Source organism: Gymnogyps californianus, chromosome 9, assembly GCF_018139145.2.
Source record: "Gymnogyps californianus isolate 813 chromosome 9, ASM1813914v2, whole genome shotgun sequence".
Lineage (NCBI taxonomy): Eukaryota > Metazoa > Chordata > Aves > Accipitriformes > Cathartidae > Gymnogyps > Gymnogyps californianus.
This window is the reverse complement of record NC_059479.1, coordinates 21,346,316-21,364,653: the sequence shown is the minus strand read 5'-3', so window position 1 is coordinate 21,364,653 and position 18,338 is coordinate 21,346,316. Positions and strand designations below refer to the sequence as shown.

Here is an 18,338-nt window from a genome sequence, read left to right as displayed (position 1 = left end):
AACCTACTCCTGAGAAGTATCCACCTGTTATTTTCTGATAGGTTCCTCCTTTTCGGCTCGGAACCATATTCCAAGCAAGGACAGGCGCCACTTGCGTCACTGGTTTTAAGTTTGCCAAAGGAACTGTATGCCTACACGAAGAACGCTGATGTTAGCAGTGCCACAAGGATACACTGTGCATAGCTGCACAACATAAGCTGAAGCAACACTAACAGAAGAAAATAGAAAAACCCACAAACTTCAGAGTGTAGGGAGCTTGTGGAAATAAAAAAATTAATGTTTCTCTGACACCAAGCACACATTACTGTTACTTGTTTATTAAAAAAGGCAAGCTAGGATTTAGTCTCAACACTATTGACTTCCTGGGTCAAGTCTTTCTTCCCTGCATTTGTATGCCTTCAGAGGTACACCTGAAAGCATCTGACAACACAGAATTTTTGCAATATGTCATCAAGCTGAATTCTAGATTTGGAGAAGGGTAAATGCTTTGAACAGCAAGGTGGAGAAAGTGGTTAGACTCACCAGAAGTGCCAATTATTTAGTTGTTTGGGTACAACATAAAAACTCCAGAGAAACCAACAGCAGAGGGTAATTTGCTATCCGTGAATCAAGCCCAAACCGCAAAGATCACTTTCACATTCCAGAGAAGAAAGAGCAGAAAGATTTCAGAGAAAGCATTACAATAATGATTTTGGTCATTAGAAATCCAAGAGAAAAAATTTCCTGCAACATTCTATTTGAAGAGTGATAGCCAACAAGGAAGCAAAGCCTCACTTTTATATTTAAAAGCCTAGGTTCTCTTTTCTTCTGAAAGTATCTTAACAATCCTATTTTAAGCATCTGCGAATACACAAACTCAACCAGAAAGATTTCAAACATGAAGTTGTCACCAGACTGCTTACTTTTCTGCCAGCTCCTCAACAAATACAGTCAACGTGTTGCCATCCTGTCCGACTTCCTGGATATGAGCATTGTAATACTTACCTCCAGGCTCCAGACGTACCTGCAGAGAGAAGAAGGGAAGCTCTAAAAAAGCCAAACTGTATCAGGGGATTCAGAATACTGTCTACAAACCACTACTAGCAAAGGCTGCTCGTAGCTGATCCTGTATTACTGAGTTGGCCCAGGAGCCTCAAATACTTCTTCAAAATAGCAGGCAAAATAAAGAGCACTGTACTAATGTCAGGGAGGAAGGGGGGGGTGGGAGGGGGAGCGGAATCAGTCTTGTGAGTGACTGAGAAGTAAGAAGATACCTGCTTTTTAACTTATTTTTATACACTGTGCCAAGCAGATAAGTACCAAGGAAGACCGCCATTTAAGAACTTGAGGAGAAGATAAAACAGGAAATTGGAAAGGAAAGCTCTGCTCAGCTAGAAACAAGTCACTGAGTGAATCATCAGCACTACCTCAAACAGTGATAAAAAATAAGCCCTCACTACATACAACATTGGAATACAAAGAAAGCTGACCTTCCTTTCAGCATCTCCTGGCCAGATCCTGCTACACCTCCCTTTTTAGCTCTTCCCTTTCTGTTTTATAAAAATATTTGCTACATTACGGTTGAGAAGTAGAAGGCTGCCCAGACTTGTTGCTGACCCCCAGTGAAAATCTAATAGACAACTACCTCAAATGTACACCCTGTGTATTTCGAGCTCTCAGTCTGGAACTTCCACACTCACACAATGTATATCACTGGTTTGCAATGAATTTCCAAGCAGCTTTTCCTTCACACTACTCAGTGTTTAAAGGTAGATTTTAGAAAGAAATAAAAAGTCAGATTAATAGCTACAAGGAAGAGAATGAGAAAAGCCTTGGGAAATTCTATGAAGTTAAATGATTTTATAGCTTACTATACTCCATTTAAAGCAGTTTTAATAGTTTATCATAACTGAGTCTCCTTTGAGTACTAACCTGACACTTGTCTCCTAAATAGTACTGTCTCCCAGCAAACACCATGTAGTCAGTTTTTTGAAGCTCTAAAAATAAATGAATAAATAAATAAAAAGGAAAAAGCCTTTAAACTACTTTTCTTTCTTCACGTATCCTACAAGTACTTCATGACAGCATCCAACTACAAATTACAGGCCAATTGAGTTAAGTATTTCCTATGCATATCTGAACATTCCCCATAGTAACGATGAAGTAACTGTAGATGTTCTTGTAACAGATCACAACCAGGCTAAGTCACAGGAGATCAATAACATCCAGATAATGCAGTAAGTAGCACTACTACTTCAATACTACAATGTCTTTTGTGATGGTACCGAGTTAATCCTCCATTTAATACCAATCCTGGTATTAAGAATGTTGGACGTGTCTTGTCTTAGCAGAGTACTGGTGGCACTTGGCAAAAATGAGATGTTATCCAGGAAAAACTAACATTGCCTAAAGTCTCCTTACTACTAGATTTCAGTAGGTTTTTCTCCATTCCTCGCCTAGATTCTCTGCACATCAGTACTCTACATAGATAATTAGTTACTATACTCTGTTCCAAGAATTTTAATGACCCTCATTACTGCTTATGCAGTTGTAAAATGCTGGAGTTCCTCAGCATGCAAAGCACTTCGGGTCAGACATTAAACACCACTTCAAAACTTATCTTTCTTGGTAACTTCTTGCTTTACAGATCAGCCATAGTGTATGCCAAAAAGCAGCAACCTATCCCAAGCCACGAAGACCATGAAATCTCTCCAGAATGTTCAAGCCCAGGAGAGCTGGAAGTAAAAGAAAACTCATCTCATTTGACAGATCTCAATGCTAAATTTGAGATCTTCATTACTATACAACTCTGAAGTCAAAATCATACTTTAAAAAGCAGAAGTCCTTGCACACACGCTGCAACAAAAAACTCTCAAATTTGAATGATTTCCAATACAACAGAATGGTAACAGAGTTCTGTACTCTGCTTTGAGTCCTCGTATTTTCTATACTATAGTCAGTAAGTAGCAGAGGTCAGATTTTTAGCAACCTTATCACCATTATACAGTGTCAGAAGCCGTGTATTTTGTACTTTGAAAGAAGCCAAGAAACCAGCTACTAGCAAGAATATGTACTACCTACAAGTATCTGCTGGGTTAACCAGTATCCTTCACATTTCAGCTGTGAAGAAACAGGTGACATAGGCCTCAGATTCACAAATTCAACACTGAGCCTAGTGCAGAAAGAGTTGTTTTTCCCTTTTTAAAGATACCTTTTCTGCTGTCCAGCCAAACATCAAACTCCACATTTCGATAGATCTCAGGGTCCAGTGCCTTTAGCACTTTATAAGGAACAGGCATCTTTGATGGATTTTCTGGAGGCTGAAAACAGAGTTGAAACGGAGCATTAACAAGTGCACTTAATGTCTTCAGCAAAGTCTCTATCCTGCCAGCATCTGTGGACCATTTTAAGATGTACACACACTATTTTTCAAAATTTTCACTTCCACTAAAAACTAAAGCTCAAGAATATGAAAACACATTTAGGCATTCAGAAGGTGAGCAAACAGACTTTGGAAAGGTTAGAAACAGGCTCAAGAGTAACATTTGGCGTGTTCTTTACTCAAAAAGAATCAAAGGAAGCTAACTAGACCAATGAAGCCATGGCTTCAAAAGTTGGTGGGAATTTCAGCTATTATATCTGAAAACAGGTTTCTATAGAGTTTCTAAAACTGTTCCTAAGTGGTTTATACTGTGTTCAAAACAAAAGTGAACTGATTTAAACCATTTCTGGGAAGAACAAACAGCAGACCAGGAAACATCTGCTAAGCTCCATCTTGGTGAGGAAAGAATATTAGCTAGAGAAGAACAAGAGAATCTCAGAAAGGAAAAAGCCTTATCCAATTTAATAGAAACTCAAGGGCAAAACCAAAAGACAAGCAGATGGAAGAAATAAGCCACCCGCTTTCCAAAAAGTCACTTGCAAAAGTGGAAAAGAGGGTTTAGCCCTAACAAGGGTAACATCATAAAATAACAACCACCACCACCACAAGGAATTCTTCCCTAACCGACAAACCTTTTCTTCTTCAATGCCTTTTTTGAACTTATCTTCCTGTGGATTGCCAGTATCATTGCCTTCCCAGTCGTCCACTCTAAGTAATTGAAAATAAGATTACAAAAGATACAATGCATAATTCCTAGCCAGGATTAAAATCAACCAACTGTTCATACAGTCTGAAGAAGCACCATGGTGCCATCAAGCGGTAGATTTTGCGTTAAACACTAGCCATAGCTGCGATGCAGTACAGGACAACCCTTTTCCTAGTTTCAAGAACATGACCTGTACTTGTTCTAACACCCACCCCTAACAAGGGCTACCGCTTGCATTAGGAAAGGATGAAGAAGATGATCACACTGACTGATTAAATTCTTGCACTGTCAAACAAGACGACACCCTGTTCTAAGTCCTGTGAAACCAATGCCATCTGCAAGCACTCAGTAACGGTGAGAGGCATCCCTCAAGCCTTTCTAGTGACTTGAACAACACGGGATATGAGAGTTTCTACAGGTACATTCTGTCTGTTCCCCTCATCCCCAGTGATCCAACAGACTTGAATAATGTCACCATTTAATTGTCTATTTGGTGTACGATTCCATTAAAAAAGGCCAAACAAGAAAATAAAGCAGAGCTCATTTTCTCAGTACACTATTGCCTCTGCAGAGCTATAGAGGCTTAGAGGAGTAGTAACAGTTTCTCACAAAAAAAAAAATATTCTGATGACATAAGGAACAATTTTATTTACAAATAAGCTGTCATTTTAGAGAGTAACATGCAACTGTAACATAGCCAGCAGCACAGGATGTTCAATTACGTGACACTTCCCAGCTCCAAGGAAATATATTTCAGCTTTGTGTTTGCATCATGAGATAGGAAAAAGAGTTAATACCCCATGAACATTCAAAGAAACTTGGAAAAGTTGCCCTTCGCAAGGTTTTTAATTTTTTTTGCTTCCCTTTTACCACATCCCCTTCCCAAAATACTACCTCTTTTCTGATGGATTTCTGGATGCTTTTTCATGAAGACAATCAAAGTTTGCATCCTCACTTCCTACAGAGCCACTGTTTCTGTTCTTCTTGGATCCACTTCGAAACACCTCAACTGCAGACCTTAATTCTTCCTCATCCATGCCAAACACATCTTTGTACAGGATCTCATATAATACAGCTGAACAAATCAACACAAAGCTCAAACCAAATTAAGAGAATACCAGATCCATAAGAACTGGTGCAATTTGCAAGGTAAGCATGTCTTCAGATATTATCTACTGTTACAAGGCACTAGTTAAATTAAATTAAGGAGAGGGTCATAAAATAATTCAAGTGGCAAGGACGGACCTCTGAAAGTCATCTGGTCCAATATCCCACTTAACAGATAGAATAATGAGTGTATGTGTATATTAATATACAATAAGTGAGCTTCCATCTCTCTCCCCCCCACCCCTGAAAACCAAAACAAACACTGCCTATAAACGTATAAAAACGCCTAATTCTCTTCCATAGAAAAATGATTTCAAGTTTACCCTGGCAAATAGCAGCATTTTCCTGGAATTGTTTTGTATACACAGAGTCATAATGGCCGTTGCCGGAACAACACAGTAAGATCTAGGAAAATTAAAAAAAAAAAAAAAGGCTTTAAGGCTGGGATGATGTAAAATCTAACTCCTTTTATTTGATATCCTAGCTCAAGACTACGTTATTCTTTCATTCTACAGTCAACATCAACTCATCAAGAAAACAATAAATATTCCCCATATAAATATGAAAAAGCTGTAGAATCAGCTTAAAACTGAATCCTAGGTAAAAGTCTCTAAATAAGTTTGTCTATTATACAAAGAAAAACTATCAATTTGTACATCATGCTGTATTAAACATGAAATAAGAGTTTGTTTCCAGCTTACCTCCGAAACCACCAATCACTCAAGAGGTAAAAGAAATACAAGCCATTAAATGCAGTACCCCCGAGATACACGGTTCAAGTATCAAAGGCACATTTCACCCTTCCCTACCTGAGCATCTAGAACTAGAAAAGCATCTACTTTTCTAGACCTCAACAAAGCCTTGCTTTTAATAAGCAATATTATGCTGCCTTTTGAAAAGATGCATGCTTTCTGCAACATATGCATTGATACACCAAGCAAATGTATACCATCAAACCCCATCTTGGCATGGGACCACAGCCAACTGCAACTGGCAGAAGCCCTTAGGCAGCTGTCAGCACATTGCCAGCAAGGATGCTTCCCAGTGAATCAGCAGGAGCTGGGATGCCAGGACTCTTAATTCAGTGTGTACTATGTCTTCTGCCAACACAAGCTCTCATCTCGTGGTGAGAATGAGCAACACCAGAAAGAGCTGCTGCCTGTACATGCAGTCTAATGACAGACAGCTGCCAACACTTAATGAGAGCTCTGGTGGTAAAGCCTTCGAGGACAAACACACATTTAGACCATACTGCTTGATTTTTAAAAGTTAGTTTATTTTGGAATTAGATTAAGCTACACAGGAAACTACATAGAAAAAGAAAGAAGCGCATGTCAACAGAGACAGTAATACTAACCAACAGAGAAGAACAGCTGCAGCAGCACAGATTTCAGAGCAGACTAGCCACTTTGGCAAATATAATAGCCCATACTGAAATCCATACCGCAGCAATTTCACTGGCATCATGCCTGAGCTAGCCACATAATTGTGTGGGCACATCTACATGACTGCAGAAAAAACAAGAGGGGTCAGATGGGAGGTTAATACAGCGTATTTCTCCTTTATGTTCCTTCTTTTTGCCCCCAGCAGTAATTCTTGTGTAGCTAAGCTGTTCCATTAGCTCCCACTCTTAACTGGGCTCAATTTGTATGTCACAGAAATGAATCAGTTTGTTAGATTAATCCATTCCCATTAACTTCCCCTTTTCAGGAAGAAAAGCTGCACACCTCATCCGACTTCAGGAAGAGAGGCATTGGGGGGTGGGAGAGAACACCTTCTCTTCACCAATATGGTAAGTATATCTTGGTCTGCTCTTCAACTCAACCCAGATACTTCATTCTGCCCTGTCAGATCAGGCTAATTCCCACTGGGAAGTGTTTTTACCCAGAGAGATTTCAGAAACATGAAAGAATATTCTGGAATTGTGGTGCTACCTCTTCCTGCCAAAACTAAACTTCTTTCCAATGATGAGCTGGAGTAGCAGAAAAGATTGGCAGGGGAACAGCACACAATCCATCCCTCAGATGGGAAGCAAAGCTACTATAACTGAGTTAACTGTTGCACAAACACTGTGCTTTTTCCACGAGCTGAAGTCAGCTTTGGGGTTTTGCTCAGGTATGCAAGAGCACTGGAGTTACAAGAGCTCAATTCCAGTGGCAAGTTTTTACAACTAAGCAGGACTGGAGGTAACTAGGATTCAGGGGTAGAGGTAGGAAATTGCCTCACTTCTCCTCACCTTGTCTTCAAAGCCATTGTCTGTAGCATAAGTGGGTGGCTTTCCAGGGTACCGGTACAGAATAAAGTCTTGCCTAAGTAAGCAGAAGAAAAACAAGACTTGAAAGAGCACACTTTAGTAGAACCACGTTATGAAGAAGTTTGCAGGGAGCTGTTTAGAGAATCCGCTGTTTGTTTATAGAAAAATCAAGTAGAATACTTTTCCTGATAAATCAATGCTACCGTACAGCAATAGCTAGATGAGCAAAAACCACCCATCTTAGGGAAAAAAAAAATTATCTAGGAAAGACCATTATATTTAGTCACAGATTAGGTCAAGTACTTATGCTTACGGCAGAGTACTCAGACACCAAGACAATTAAGTCTAAGTGATTTAGTCACCCTGCAAAAGGATTAGAGCCTCAGTACAGGGAACTAGTAACTCTTGCAAAACTTCAGTTTGTTCCTTTAGTACTGGAACAGAACAAGCCTGCAAAAGGAAGGTTCTTCCTTCTACCACTGGAGAGCCAGACTGCTTGTTACAGGATAGCAGCATTTTTAGCAAGACAGCAGCACCTGTGCAGGCCTATGTTACCTTTGAAATAAATATCAGGGTTTACGCACCAAGTAAGGCAAGTACTCCTCACTACTGGAGCTTTCAAGAACACCTACATGAGTTTTAGTCATGCTTATAACTACCACACAGTGTTTCCACTACACAGCTCCTTGTTTTTTCCCCATTTTCCATCCTTCAGCCACCAGAAGGAAACACTTGACTTCAGAGTTTAACATTAAGCTAAAAGATAACAAATAAACATAGCTGGAAAACGACCCTCCCCTTAATCCACACTATGAGAACAGGGGCTGTGATGGCACCCATTTACATGTTAGCTGAAGTAACTTTCTTAGGGTAGCATTTCTCACCATGTTTCACACATTAGTATCTCAGCAACAAACAAATAAAAGGTTCTGGGGCCAGAATCCAAACACTATCAAGTCCAAAACAAAGTGAAACTTAAGAAAGAGATGCTTACTTGTACATCACTGATAAAGCACTCATTTCCAGCTGGCCAGCACTTTCCTATGCAAGATTATGAGATTACATGAGATAGCAGAGCCGTCTTCAACGCTGAGAACTCTATTCTAGCTCTTTGTAGTATTAAAATACCTAACCAAACTCATCAGTTTGTTAAAACAAACAATCAATGCATTGAGAGTTGAGATACTAGGATTTCCGGGGAGGGGAGGGGGATAGGTCTGCAACATGGGATGGCCACAATTACCAAGCTGAGTAAGATGGAGCTAGTTCTGGAGTTCTGGCAGCAACTCCTAAACACATCACTCAAGATACATGTTTTTAATTTAAAACACTACATTTGTTTCAGAGACTGCTGCATTCACCAATACTTATTGGTTAAAGTCTAAGGAAATGAAAGTTTGAGCTCTAGTATTCGACTCTAGGGGTAAAGGACGAAGCAAAGGATTGCAAAGCCTGATAAACATTTGATGTGAGGTACACTCCACATATTTTGCTTTTTCCTTCTTAGAGAAGAATTGCAGTTATGAATAAGGCCCACGAGAAGTCTCAGCTTTACTATACAGTCTGCTCCTTTGCACCAACACAAATTCCCCACTAAAACTGATATTGTTTATACATGTGACTATACAGTACAAACCCACAGTATTACCTACGCAAATGAGGCCCCAGGATTGGGGTCTATCTAAAAAAAACCCCAAACCACCACATTTTAAACCATTGCCTAATTACTTTCCTGTTCTAGTCTCCACAAATTTTAATCTCTTGTCAAGTATTAGATCAGTCTTACCTTTGGATCTCCTAGTCGTTCAAGGTATTTCTCAAATGATCCTTCCACATACTTTCAACAAAACAAAGAAGAAAACAAATGTAAAAATGTAGCCAGCTGGAAAGCAAAGTTAAACCTAAACACTACACCATACGTTACTAGCTGTTGAACGGGAAGAGGCAGGGCAGGGGGCATAGACATCAAATTTGGGACGAGTCTGCCAATTCCTATCATTTTTGGGTTCTGAAGGGCTGTGGTGTGACTGGGGATATGACTTCAGCTGTTCCCTGCCTTAGAGCATAGGAATGATTGGGGGTACCAATGTGGAAATACCAAGAGATCCTAAAAAAATTAAGAGCATAAGTCTGAGTAATACTCAGTGACTCATCTCCCTCCTAGATTAGATTAAGCACTTAACTGTGATTACAGTGGGGGAAAAAAAACCCAAAACACACACCAAAAAAAAAAACCAAACAGAAAAACCCCCAAAACCACCCCAACGCCACACAAACCACCACATAAAACCATGCTGTGCACGCACCCATACAAACCACCACACACAAAACCAATCAAACAAACAAAAAAAACCCTACCCCAAACCCCATGACTTTATGCAACAATTAAACACACTCTGGAGTTTTCCACCGTCTTTTGATGCTCTTACTCCAAAATCCTACATATTTCCTACCTACTAAATTCTGCAATGGTTGCTCCACAGAGAATATACTACACAAATAACTGTCACCCTACTGGTTACTTGGGTATTAGTAACTTGCTTGATTTCAGGAACTTCAGAAAGATAAAGCCAAATAAAACTCGTGCAATTGCAACTCAAATAAGGTAAGCAAGCAACCACCCTGCCATTTCTCTTCTCTTACATGCATAGAGCCTGGCAAAGCATGACATGTTTTCAGTGCATATGTTTATGTGGGTATGTTTATGGCTAAACCACTCACCCCCTCCCACGTTACTTCCTAAGTATGCATGCAAAACTGCCTAACACACACATTACTTACAGATTCAAACTTATGCTGGTGTTGCCTCATGAACAAGACACAAGCTTTCCTAACTTCCATGTGATGAATTTGAGAAGAAAACAGCTGAAAAAAATAGAGGTTATGAAAGAATGAAGGAGAAAATTGCAGAGTTTAATTTATGCTTCACATTAGGCTTATTTTACTCATAGTTTATAAAGACTAACAACATCACAAAACAGGGAGAGGAGACACCGCAGAGGGTCACAGGCACTTGGGGGAGGAAGCTGAGGAAAGCCCAAGAGACCCAGGAGCCTGTCCGCCGGAGAGCCCAGGCAGGGGGCCGATCGCACCCATCCCCACACACACCCCCGCCCGCGACACCTCACTTTGGGCACCCAGGAGGGGTCTCCAGGAGCACCCCCTACCCACCCCCAGCCGCGGGCCTGGAGCGGACACGGCCCGCCGCGCCAGCCCCGCCGAGGGCCTGAGGCGCCCCGGCTCCCCCCGAGACCGTTACCGGTGCCGCCCCGCCGCCCACCTGCTCCGAGACGGCTCGGAAGAGGCAGGAGGCGTCCTTGGCCGTCATCTTGCGGTACAGCCCCAGGCTGCCCAGGTACTCGTCCATGGCCACCTCGCTGAAGGACTTCTGCCCGAAGTACTTCTTCCAGCCCTTCTGCATCTTCCCCGGGCGGCAACGGCTGAAGCAGCAACAGCAGCAAGCGGGAAACGGGGGCTCCGCGCGGAGCGCTGCGCTGCGCGGCGCGTGGCGGCTGGGCGCGCGGCTGCTGCTAATGAGGGGCCGCGCCCAGCGCGCCCACCTGCGCCGAGGGGGCGCCGCCGCGCGCGGCTCGGCCCGGCCCCCAGCATCCCCCTTCCCGCCGGCGGCGGGCGCTGCCGCTGAGGGAGCGCGGCCCCGAGCCCGGCTCGGCCCCGTCCCGGCGCAGCTGGGCCCGGTTCCCTTTGCCTGCGAGCGGTGCCCTCCCGGTGAGCCCGCGGGAGGTGCCTCCTGCAGCAGCCATTTTAGGATGCCCGCGAAGAGCCCCAAGTACCTGTCCCGCTCTCCCGCTTAACGACGGCAGGGGCTGTCCGAGCGCGGCGGGGTCGTTTTCCTCCAGCCCCCGCTAGCTCTCGGCGTCGGTGCGTACGCCAAACCGCGGTAAGCCCCGGCAGACGTCGTCTCCTCCCGGACCTGCCTCGGGAAGAGAAGGGAGTCCTTGCTAAGCTATCTCAACTTCATTGCTCGATGTGCCTGTGACTGCAAATAACGAGTGGAAAAATCAGTCGAACGGTTATTCAGAATTTCCTGTGACATTCCTGCATGCTCTCCGACTGGAGATGAGCTGCTAGCGGTAAACTTGAAGTAACAGCAGCTCTACAAAAATCGTTAGTTGCTCCTAATAAAGTATTTGGGGAAAACTTTGGGGATCGGCAAAAATCACTCTTGCACAACTGCGCGGCACGATGTATTCCACGTATAGCCCTTGTGCTTGATTTGATTAGGAGAATGCCTCTATGTACGTTTAACTTGCTTGTAAAAATTGCACTCAGACATCAGATGCACCGATTCAGGAGTTTCTTTTTCTTGTTTTAAGCAACAGCAACAAAAATACCCCAAACAAATAATGTACTTGCAGGAAGGGCAATTAGCACCAACTATGCACTTAGACAATTCTAGAGTATCACAGACCAAATAGCCTGCGTGAACGTTTTAAAGTTTAAACCCCCTTCGTTTTTCAAAATATTTACTTAAACAAATTGATGGTAGCATCAACGCAGTTGACAATTTCAATACTTTAAATGGGGAGCTCCAATCAGCATCAAATAGGAAACATCACACTTTACCGAAGTCCAAACTAAGTGACGATGGGCTAACACCGTGTAAATGGATTGACTGTATTGTCAACCCCATTCCTCTCCTATAGGCCATGTTTGACTTTGGGAGTAAATCACCCAAAACCAGGCAAGTGAGTTGGTAGACAGTTTGGCAGCAGGTTTGCAACTCTTGATTTTCCCACCCAGATTCACCACATGCCCCTTTCCCTTTAAAGAGGCTCAAATCTCTCACTTTTAAAATTCTCTTTTCAGTGCTTCTGTAAACACACAAAATGAGAGCCGAAGGCATCTGCTTATTTGCAGAACAGCACAGGAACATCAACAAGGACAACTTATTTCCACCAGTACTACGCAAATATGGTCAAGAAACCACTATGTATATGCCATGCCTGTTAAGAAGTAATTTAGCTTGTCCTCCCCACTGGAATTACCAACTCAGTGCAGATTTTGTGATGTAAATATCCATCTGTCCAAGAAACTAGACAGTTCATAGTCATGTCCCCCCCTTGTTGGCACTGTGCTCTTTTAAGGATAAAGCTAGATGACTTTAAACTGGCACTAAATAGGAAACCATTTAATGTCAGTTAATATTAACAGACATTTTCTTGGAGGGTTTGTCCCAGTTGGTGGACTCTTAAGTATGGAAGGCCTCACTAGGAGAGGAGAAAGGTTTTATTCCGACATTTTTATTCCTCTGTATTGTTTATTGAAACCCAACAACTTTATCCAAGAACAAAGCAAACTTTTCTGGCTGTCCGGGAGTATAAGGTTTCAAAGTTGACAAGTCCATCGACTGCAGTGTCTCCACAAGAGTGCTGTAAAAACAGACCAAAACAAAAAATTAAAAAAAAATCCATCCCAAAGGGAAATTTTTTCTTCACACAATTTTCCTTCTATTCATACATACATAATCCTTTAGCACAGAAAGAAAAATAAGGACATGTATTGAAAGGAAGAAGAGATGCCACAAACCAGCAGGCCCCAACCATAGGCAGCACTGCTGAGAACACACTTCAACCTATACCTATTCTTAATTTTTTCATCTTCTGTGGTTGCAATGTTGGGCACTGAACAAGATCTGAGGATCTTCACCATAAACCGTACCAGGAAATTCATCCTATTTGAACACAGGGCATAGTTCTCCACTTAACACATAGCCAGAAAGAACAGCTAAATCAATGTTACCTTGCTATTATCAGACTGCAAATAAGGCTCAAATGCTAGGCACTGTTCAACAAAATAAAATAAAAATTCTTTCCTGTCTCCGAAGCTGTCAGAAACACTGAGGTAAGTTTAAGAAACTTGCCCAATATAAATGAATGACAGGCCTAGTCTCTTCAGAAGGCTCTTCTGAAACATACAAAATCCTATTTGCAGGGCAAAGGAACAAGATGCAGACTAAATAATGGGAGTTGCATTTCCTCTGCCTTCAATTTAGAGGTCATCTGTTATTTATAGAGTGCAGTCAATCACAAATAATCATAGAGAAAACAGGAGGATACAGTCAAAACAACAGAGCAAATGAAACTAACAGGAGCCAGGATAAACACAAACAAACAAAAGGAGCTGGGGTTTTTGTTGGTGTTTTTTTTGTTGGTGGTGTTGTTTTGGGGGGAGGACGGTTTGTTTGGTGGTTTGTTTTGTTCTGGGGTTTTTTTTTTCCTGAAGTGAGAGGCAGTCGATCTGTGAAACTCGTCAGAGGATGTGGTGGATTCAGGAAGTTTGGTTAAAAGGGCAGCCTGAATAAGTACGTGGAAGACAGAGGTATTGAAAGTTACTAGCCAGACAGCACCTGATTTAGGAATCCCCCTGAATCAAAGTACTTAAGAGCACTGGAGGGAAAGTAATACAAGGAAGTACCATATGTTCTTGCCCTGCTTCTACTTTCGGCTGGGCATCTGCATATGGCCACTGCAAATAGGATACTGAGCTACGTGGGCTTCTGATCTGTATCAGTAAGGCCGTTGTTATGTTTTGTTCTAAATACTTCCGATCCTTTCAATTTTATTATGGCAGTGCATCCATACAGTCAACTTTAGTGCCCTTTACAAGGAAAATCCACGTAGCGAAATGATGAAATGGAGTCCTAAGTCTGCAGGGAGCAATTTATTCCTTATGGCTCATGGTTACAAACTGATGGTCTGCGTTATTATTTCTAGACTTCAAAAAAGAATCCAACAACTAGTGAGAAAGAGCAGAGAAAGAAAGAAGCTGTTAGGTGCCTCTGGGATGCTACCTGACTGTTCCAAATTCAACCACTTCTATTTGGTTTACATTGCTCTTCTTTCAATCTGAATACATGTGCCCTCAAAAAGAAAAAAAAAAATTAAAAGGAGTCACAGTCAAAAGGCTTGGTAAGTTTGGTAAATTAGCACCTAATGTTAATCTATCCACTATGGAAAATCTACCTTGCAAACAAATGGTTGTTACAGAGAAGGATGTAAATTTCCTTGTTACATTCTCAACACTGTAGCAGCAGAGTGATGGTGCTGAACACTGCTTGTTCAGTCAGGACAGCCACAGCAGCTCCATACCTGCAATTACAGTAGAGGACGTGCCCATCTCTGTGGAGCTGTTTCGCCAGTTCAAGCTGATGGTTGTTCATCAGCTTTTCATTTGTTACTACTATTAGTGGTTTTTGTTTTTCTAGAGCCTCCAGACAGCTACCTGCACCTACAGGAGAAACAGAAAACATGATGAGTTTTTGCCCTGACAGATGAGATACCATCTGTATTGAGTTTGCGTGGCAAGGTTTTGGTAGCGGGGGGGCTACACGGGTGGCTTCTGTGAGAAGCTGCCAGAAGCTTCCCCCATGTCCGACAGAGCCAATGCCAGCCGGCTCCAAGACGGACCCGCCGCTGGCCAAGGCCGAGCCCATCGGTGACGGTGGTAGCGCCTCTGGGATAACAGATTTAAGAAGGGGAAAAAAAAGTTATGGCACAGTAGCAATTGCAGCCGAGGGAGAGGAGTGAGAATATGTGAGAGGAACAACTCTGCAGACACCAAGGTCAGGGAAGAAGGAGGGGAACAAGGTGCTCCAGGCGCCGGAGCAGAGATTCCCCTGCAGCCCGTGGGGAAGACCATGGTGAGGCAGGCTGTCCCCCGGCAGCCCATGGAGGTCCACAGTGGAGCAGATCTCCACCTGCAGCCCATGGAGGACCCCACGCCGGAGCAGGGGGATGCCCGAAGGAGGCTGTGACCCCGTGGGAAGCCCGCGCTGGAGCAGGCTCCTGGCAGGAGCTGTGACCCCGTGGAGAGAGGAGCCCAGGCTGGAGCAGGTTTGCTGGCAGGGCTTGTGACCCCGCGGGGGACCCACGCTGGAGCAGTCTGTTCCTGAAGGACTGCACCCCATGGGAGGGACCCACGCTGGGGCAGTTCGTGAAGAACTGCAGCCCATGGGAAGGACTCACATTGGAGAAGTTCGTGGAGGACTGTCTCCCGTGGGAGGGACCCCACGCTGGAGCAGGGGAAGAGTGTGAGGAGTCCTCCCCCTGAGGAGGAAGGAGCAGCAGAAATGTGTGATGAACTGACCGCAACCCCCATCCCCCTGTGCCGCTGGGGGGAGGAGGTAGAGAACTCGGGAGTAAAGTTAAGCCTGGGAAGAAAGGAGGGGTGGGGGGAAGGTGTTTTAAGACTTGGTTTTATTTCTCATTATCCTACTCTGATTTGACTAGTAATAAATTAATTTAATTTTTTCCCCAAGTCGAGTCTGTTTTGCCCATGACGGTAATTGCTGAGTGATCTCCCTGTCCTTATCTCGACCCACGAGCCTGTCGTCGTATTTTCTGTCCCCTGTCCAGCTGAGGAGGGGAGTGATAGAGCGGCTTTGGTGGGCACTTGGCGTCCAGCCTGGGTCACCCCACCACACCATCCTACTTGCTCTTGTAACACGGGAGATTCCTGAAGGTGAACGTTTAACCACTCAGCTCTAGCTGTGGACCTGAACATTCACTGCCAGCCCACCCCCGAGCCATAGAGAAACAGACTGCATCCAACCGACTTCCACTCCTGCCCCCAGGAGAACAAACAAACGGGGCTCTACCTGCGTGGCTGATGACCAGGTCCGCCCTCCGCAGGTCCTCTCCCAGCGAGTCCTTGAAGCGGAAAGCTTCCACCGCCATGGCCGGGCTGCTGTGCAGCGCCGGCTTCAGCACTCCCCGACCGACCTGCAGCACCAGCTTCTGGTAGCCGCGGCTCTGCAGCACCTGCGGCGGAAGGACGGTGGGATGGGGAGGGTGTGGGGTGTGCGCGTACCCGAGTCGGACACCGGAGCGCCTGGCCCTGCTCCTTTACCCCGGCCCGGCCCGGGAGCCGCTGCCACCCCCCGCTTCGCGCCACAGACCGCCCCTCCTCCGCCGCCACTCGCCTCGCGCCCCCCCAACCGCCCCCGGTATCCCTCCGCCTCCCGTCCCCTCACACACCCCCGGCAGTCACTGGCGGCCGGCGGGGGGGAAAGGCAGGGCGGGACGGCTCCCAGCGCGCAGGCGCCCGGTTGAGGCGCTGCGGGCAGGCCGCGAAGGGGAGGTCGGGGACGGCTGCCCGCGGAGCCGGGCTCTCCGCCGCCTCACCTGCAGGGCCGCCGGGGAGCAGACGGTGGCGATGAGGTCGTCGAAGCTGGTGGTGCCCACGGTGACGAAAACGGACTTCATGACCGGCGACCGCCCGCTCACCGCTGACCTGCGGGCGGGCAGCCGCCAGAGGGCGCCGCGCGCCACCCCTTCGCCGCAGCGCTCCGCAACATGGCTGCCGGCCTGAGGGGGTGGTTTGGCGCGCGGCCGGAGGGACACGCCCCCTTCTCCGCACGTCCCCTCGCGTGCTCGTTTAGGCCCGCTGCCTCCGCCCAGGCGAGCGAGGGGGCGGGGTGGGGGCGGTTCCCGGCGCCGGGGGGGGCGGTTCCCGGCGCCGGGGGGGGCGGTTCCCGGCGCCGGGGGGGGCGGTTCCCGGCGCCGGGGGGGGCGGTTCCCGGCGCCGGGGGGGGCGGTTCCCGGCGCCGGGAGGGGGCGGTTCCCGCCGCGGTGGCCCCTCCGCGGTGGCGGGCCGATGAGGATGGTGGCCACTCTAACGAGCCACTCGCCGGCAGCGTTCAGCGACCTGAGCATGGTAGCCACGACTGCCTCAGTTTTTCAGACTTTCAGGCAGGAGAGGGAAGTAACCCAAATTTGGAAAAGGGGTTCAGAACGTTTTGCCCTCCACATGTTATTTCAGCACTTGGGGCACAGATCACTGTAACCGGCAGCCTGACTGGGGCCAGCTGCTGGGTACGTTCACAGCCTGCCATTCCCATAGCATGGCCACAGCTACCTTTCTTTGTAGACTTAACTAACCTGGGCTAGGCATGGGATTACCCAGCCTGGCCCAAGCCTCCCATGGCATTTACGGTGGGAGTAACGTCACAAAAGGATAGTAGTGAATGAGCAGTCGGTCATGCTTCAGAGGAGGGATTGATGTTTCAGACAACTGTTGCCCGAAGCAGTGCTGCAGTGGGTCCTGTAATGGCAGCCCAAGAGTGATGGGCCGACACATCCCCTTGAGCACTGGGCTTCACTGGGGGACACGCTTCGCTTCTGGTCAGAGCATCACCTGGGGACATGTCATAGCATTGCAGAGCAAATGCATGGGGTACAAGCCTACCTTCAAATGACTGAAGGCAGGAGAAGATTGCATACATTCCTATCAGTGGGTCAGTGTCCTGGTTTCGGCTGGGATAGAGTCAATTTTCTTCCTAGTAGCTGGTATAGTGTTTTGGTTTGGATTTAGTATGAGAATAGCGTTGATAACACACTGATGTTTTTAGTTGTTGCTAAGTAGTGTTTATACTAAGTCAAGGATTTTTTAGCTTCCCATACCTAGCCAGCAAGAAGGCTGGAGGAGCACAAGAAGCTGGGAGGGAACACAGCCAGGACAGGTGACCCAAACTGCCCAAAGGGATATTCCATACCATATGACGTCATGTCCAGTATATAAACTGGGGGGAGTTGGCTGGGAGGGGTGGATTGCTGCTTGGGAACTAACTGGGCATCGGTCAGTGAGTAGTGAGCAACTGCATTGTCCATCCCTTGTTTTGTATATTCTAATTCTTTTAGTATTATTATTGTCATTTTTATTATTATTTTCTTCCTTTCTGTCCTATTGAACTGTCTTTATTGCAACCCACGAGTTTGGGTTGGGGTTTTTTTTTTCCCAATTCTCTTCCCCATCCCACTGGGGGGGGGGAGCAAGCAAGTGGCTGCGTGGTGCTTAGCTGCCGGCTGGTGTTAAACCACAAGAGTGAGCTTGGGTGGTTTTGCCATGTGGATATCCTTCCACTGATACCACAAGGACTGGTGAAGATGGGA

General features: G+C 45.6%; 1 protein-coding gene across 1 annotated transcript in view; it reads right to left on the bottom strand.

Moving 5' to 3' along the window:
- Positions 1–16,706, bottom strand: part of ALG13 (ALG13 UDP-N-acetylglucosaminyltransferase subunit) — a 32,341-nt gene extending 15,635 nt beyond the window's left edge. The window contains exons 1-16 of the mRNA XM_050902035.1: positions 16,572–16,706; positions 16,046–16,208; positions 14,538–14,676; positions 12,717–12,818; positions 10,709–10,958; positions 10,210–10,293; positions 9,215–9,265; positions 8,423–8,469; positions 7,411–7,483; positions 5,498–5,579; positions 4,962–5,142; positions 3,994–4,069; positions 3,191–3,299; positions 1,912–1,976; positions 903–1,003; positions 4–131 (exon numbers count right to left, since the gene is read on the bottom strand). Coding sequence (XP_050757992.1) covers positions 4–131; positions 903–1,003; positions 1,912–1,976; positions 3,191–3,299; positions 3,994–4,069; positions 4,962–5,142; positions 5,498–5,579; positions 7,411–7,483; positions 8,423–8,469; positions 9,215–9,265; positions 10,210–10,293; positions 10,709–10,958; positions 12,717–12,818; positions 14,538–14,676; positions 16,046–16,208; positions 16,572–16,652 — 1,732 coding nt within the window. The 5' untranslated portion in view covers positions 16,653–16,706. The remainder of the gene's footprint in view (positions 1–3; positions 132–902; positions 1,004–1,911; positions 1,977–3,190; positions 3,300–3,993; positions 4,070–4,961; positions 5,143–5,497; positions 5,580–7,410; positions 7,484–8,422; positions 8,470–9,214; positions 9,266–10,209; positions 10,294–10,708; positions 10,959–12,716; positions 12,819–14,537; positions 14,677–16,045; positions 16,209–16,571) is intronic.
- Positions 16,707–18,338: the final 1,632 nt, after the last annotated feature.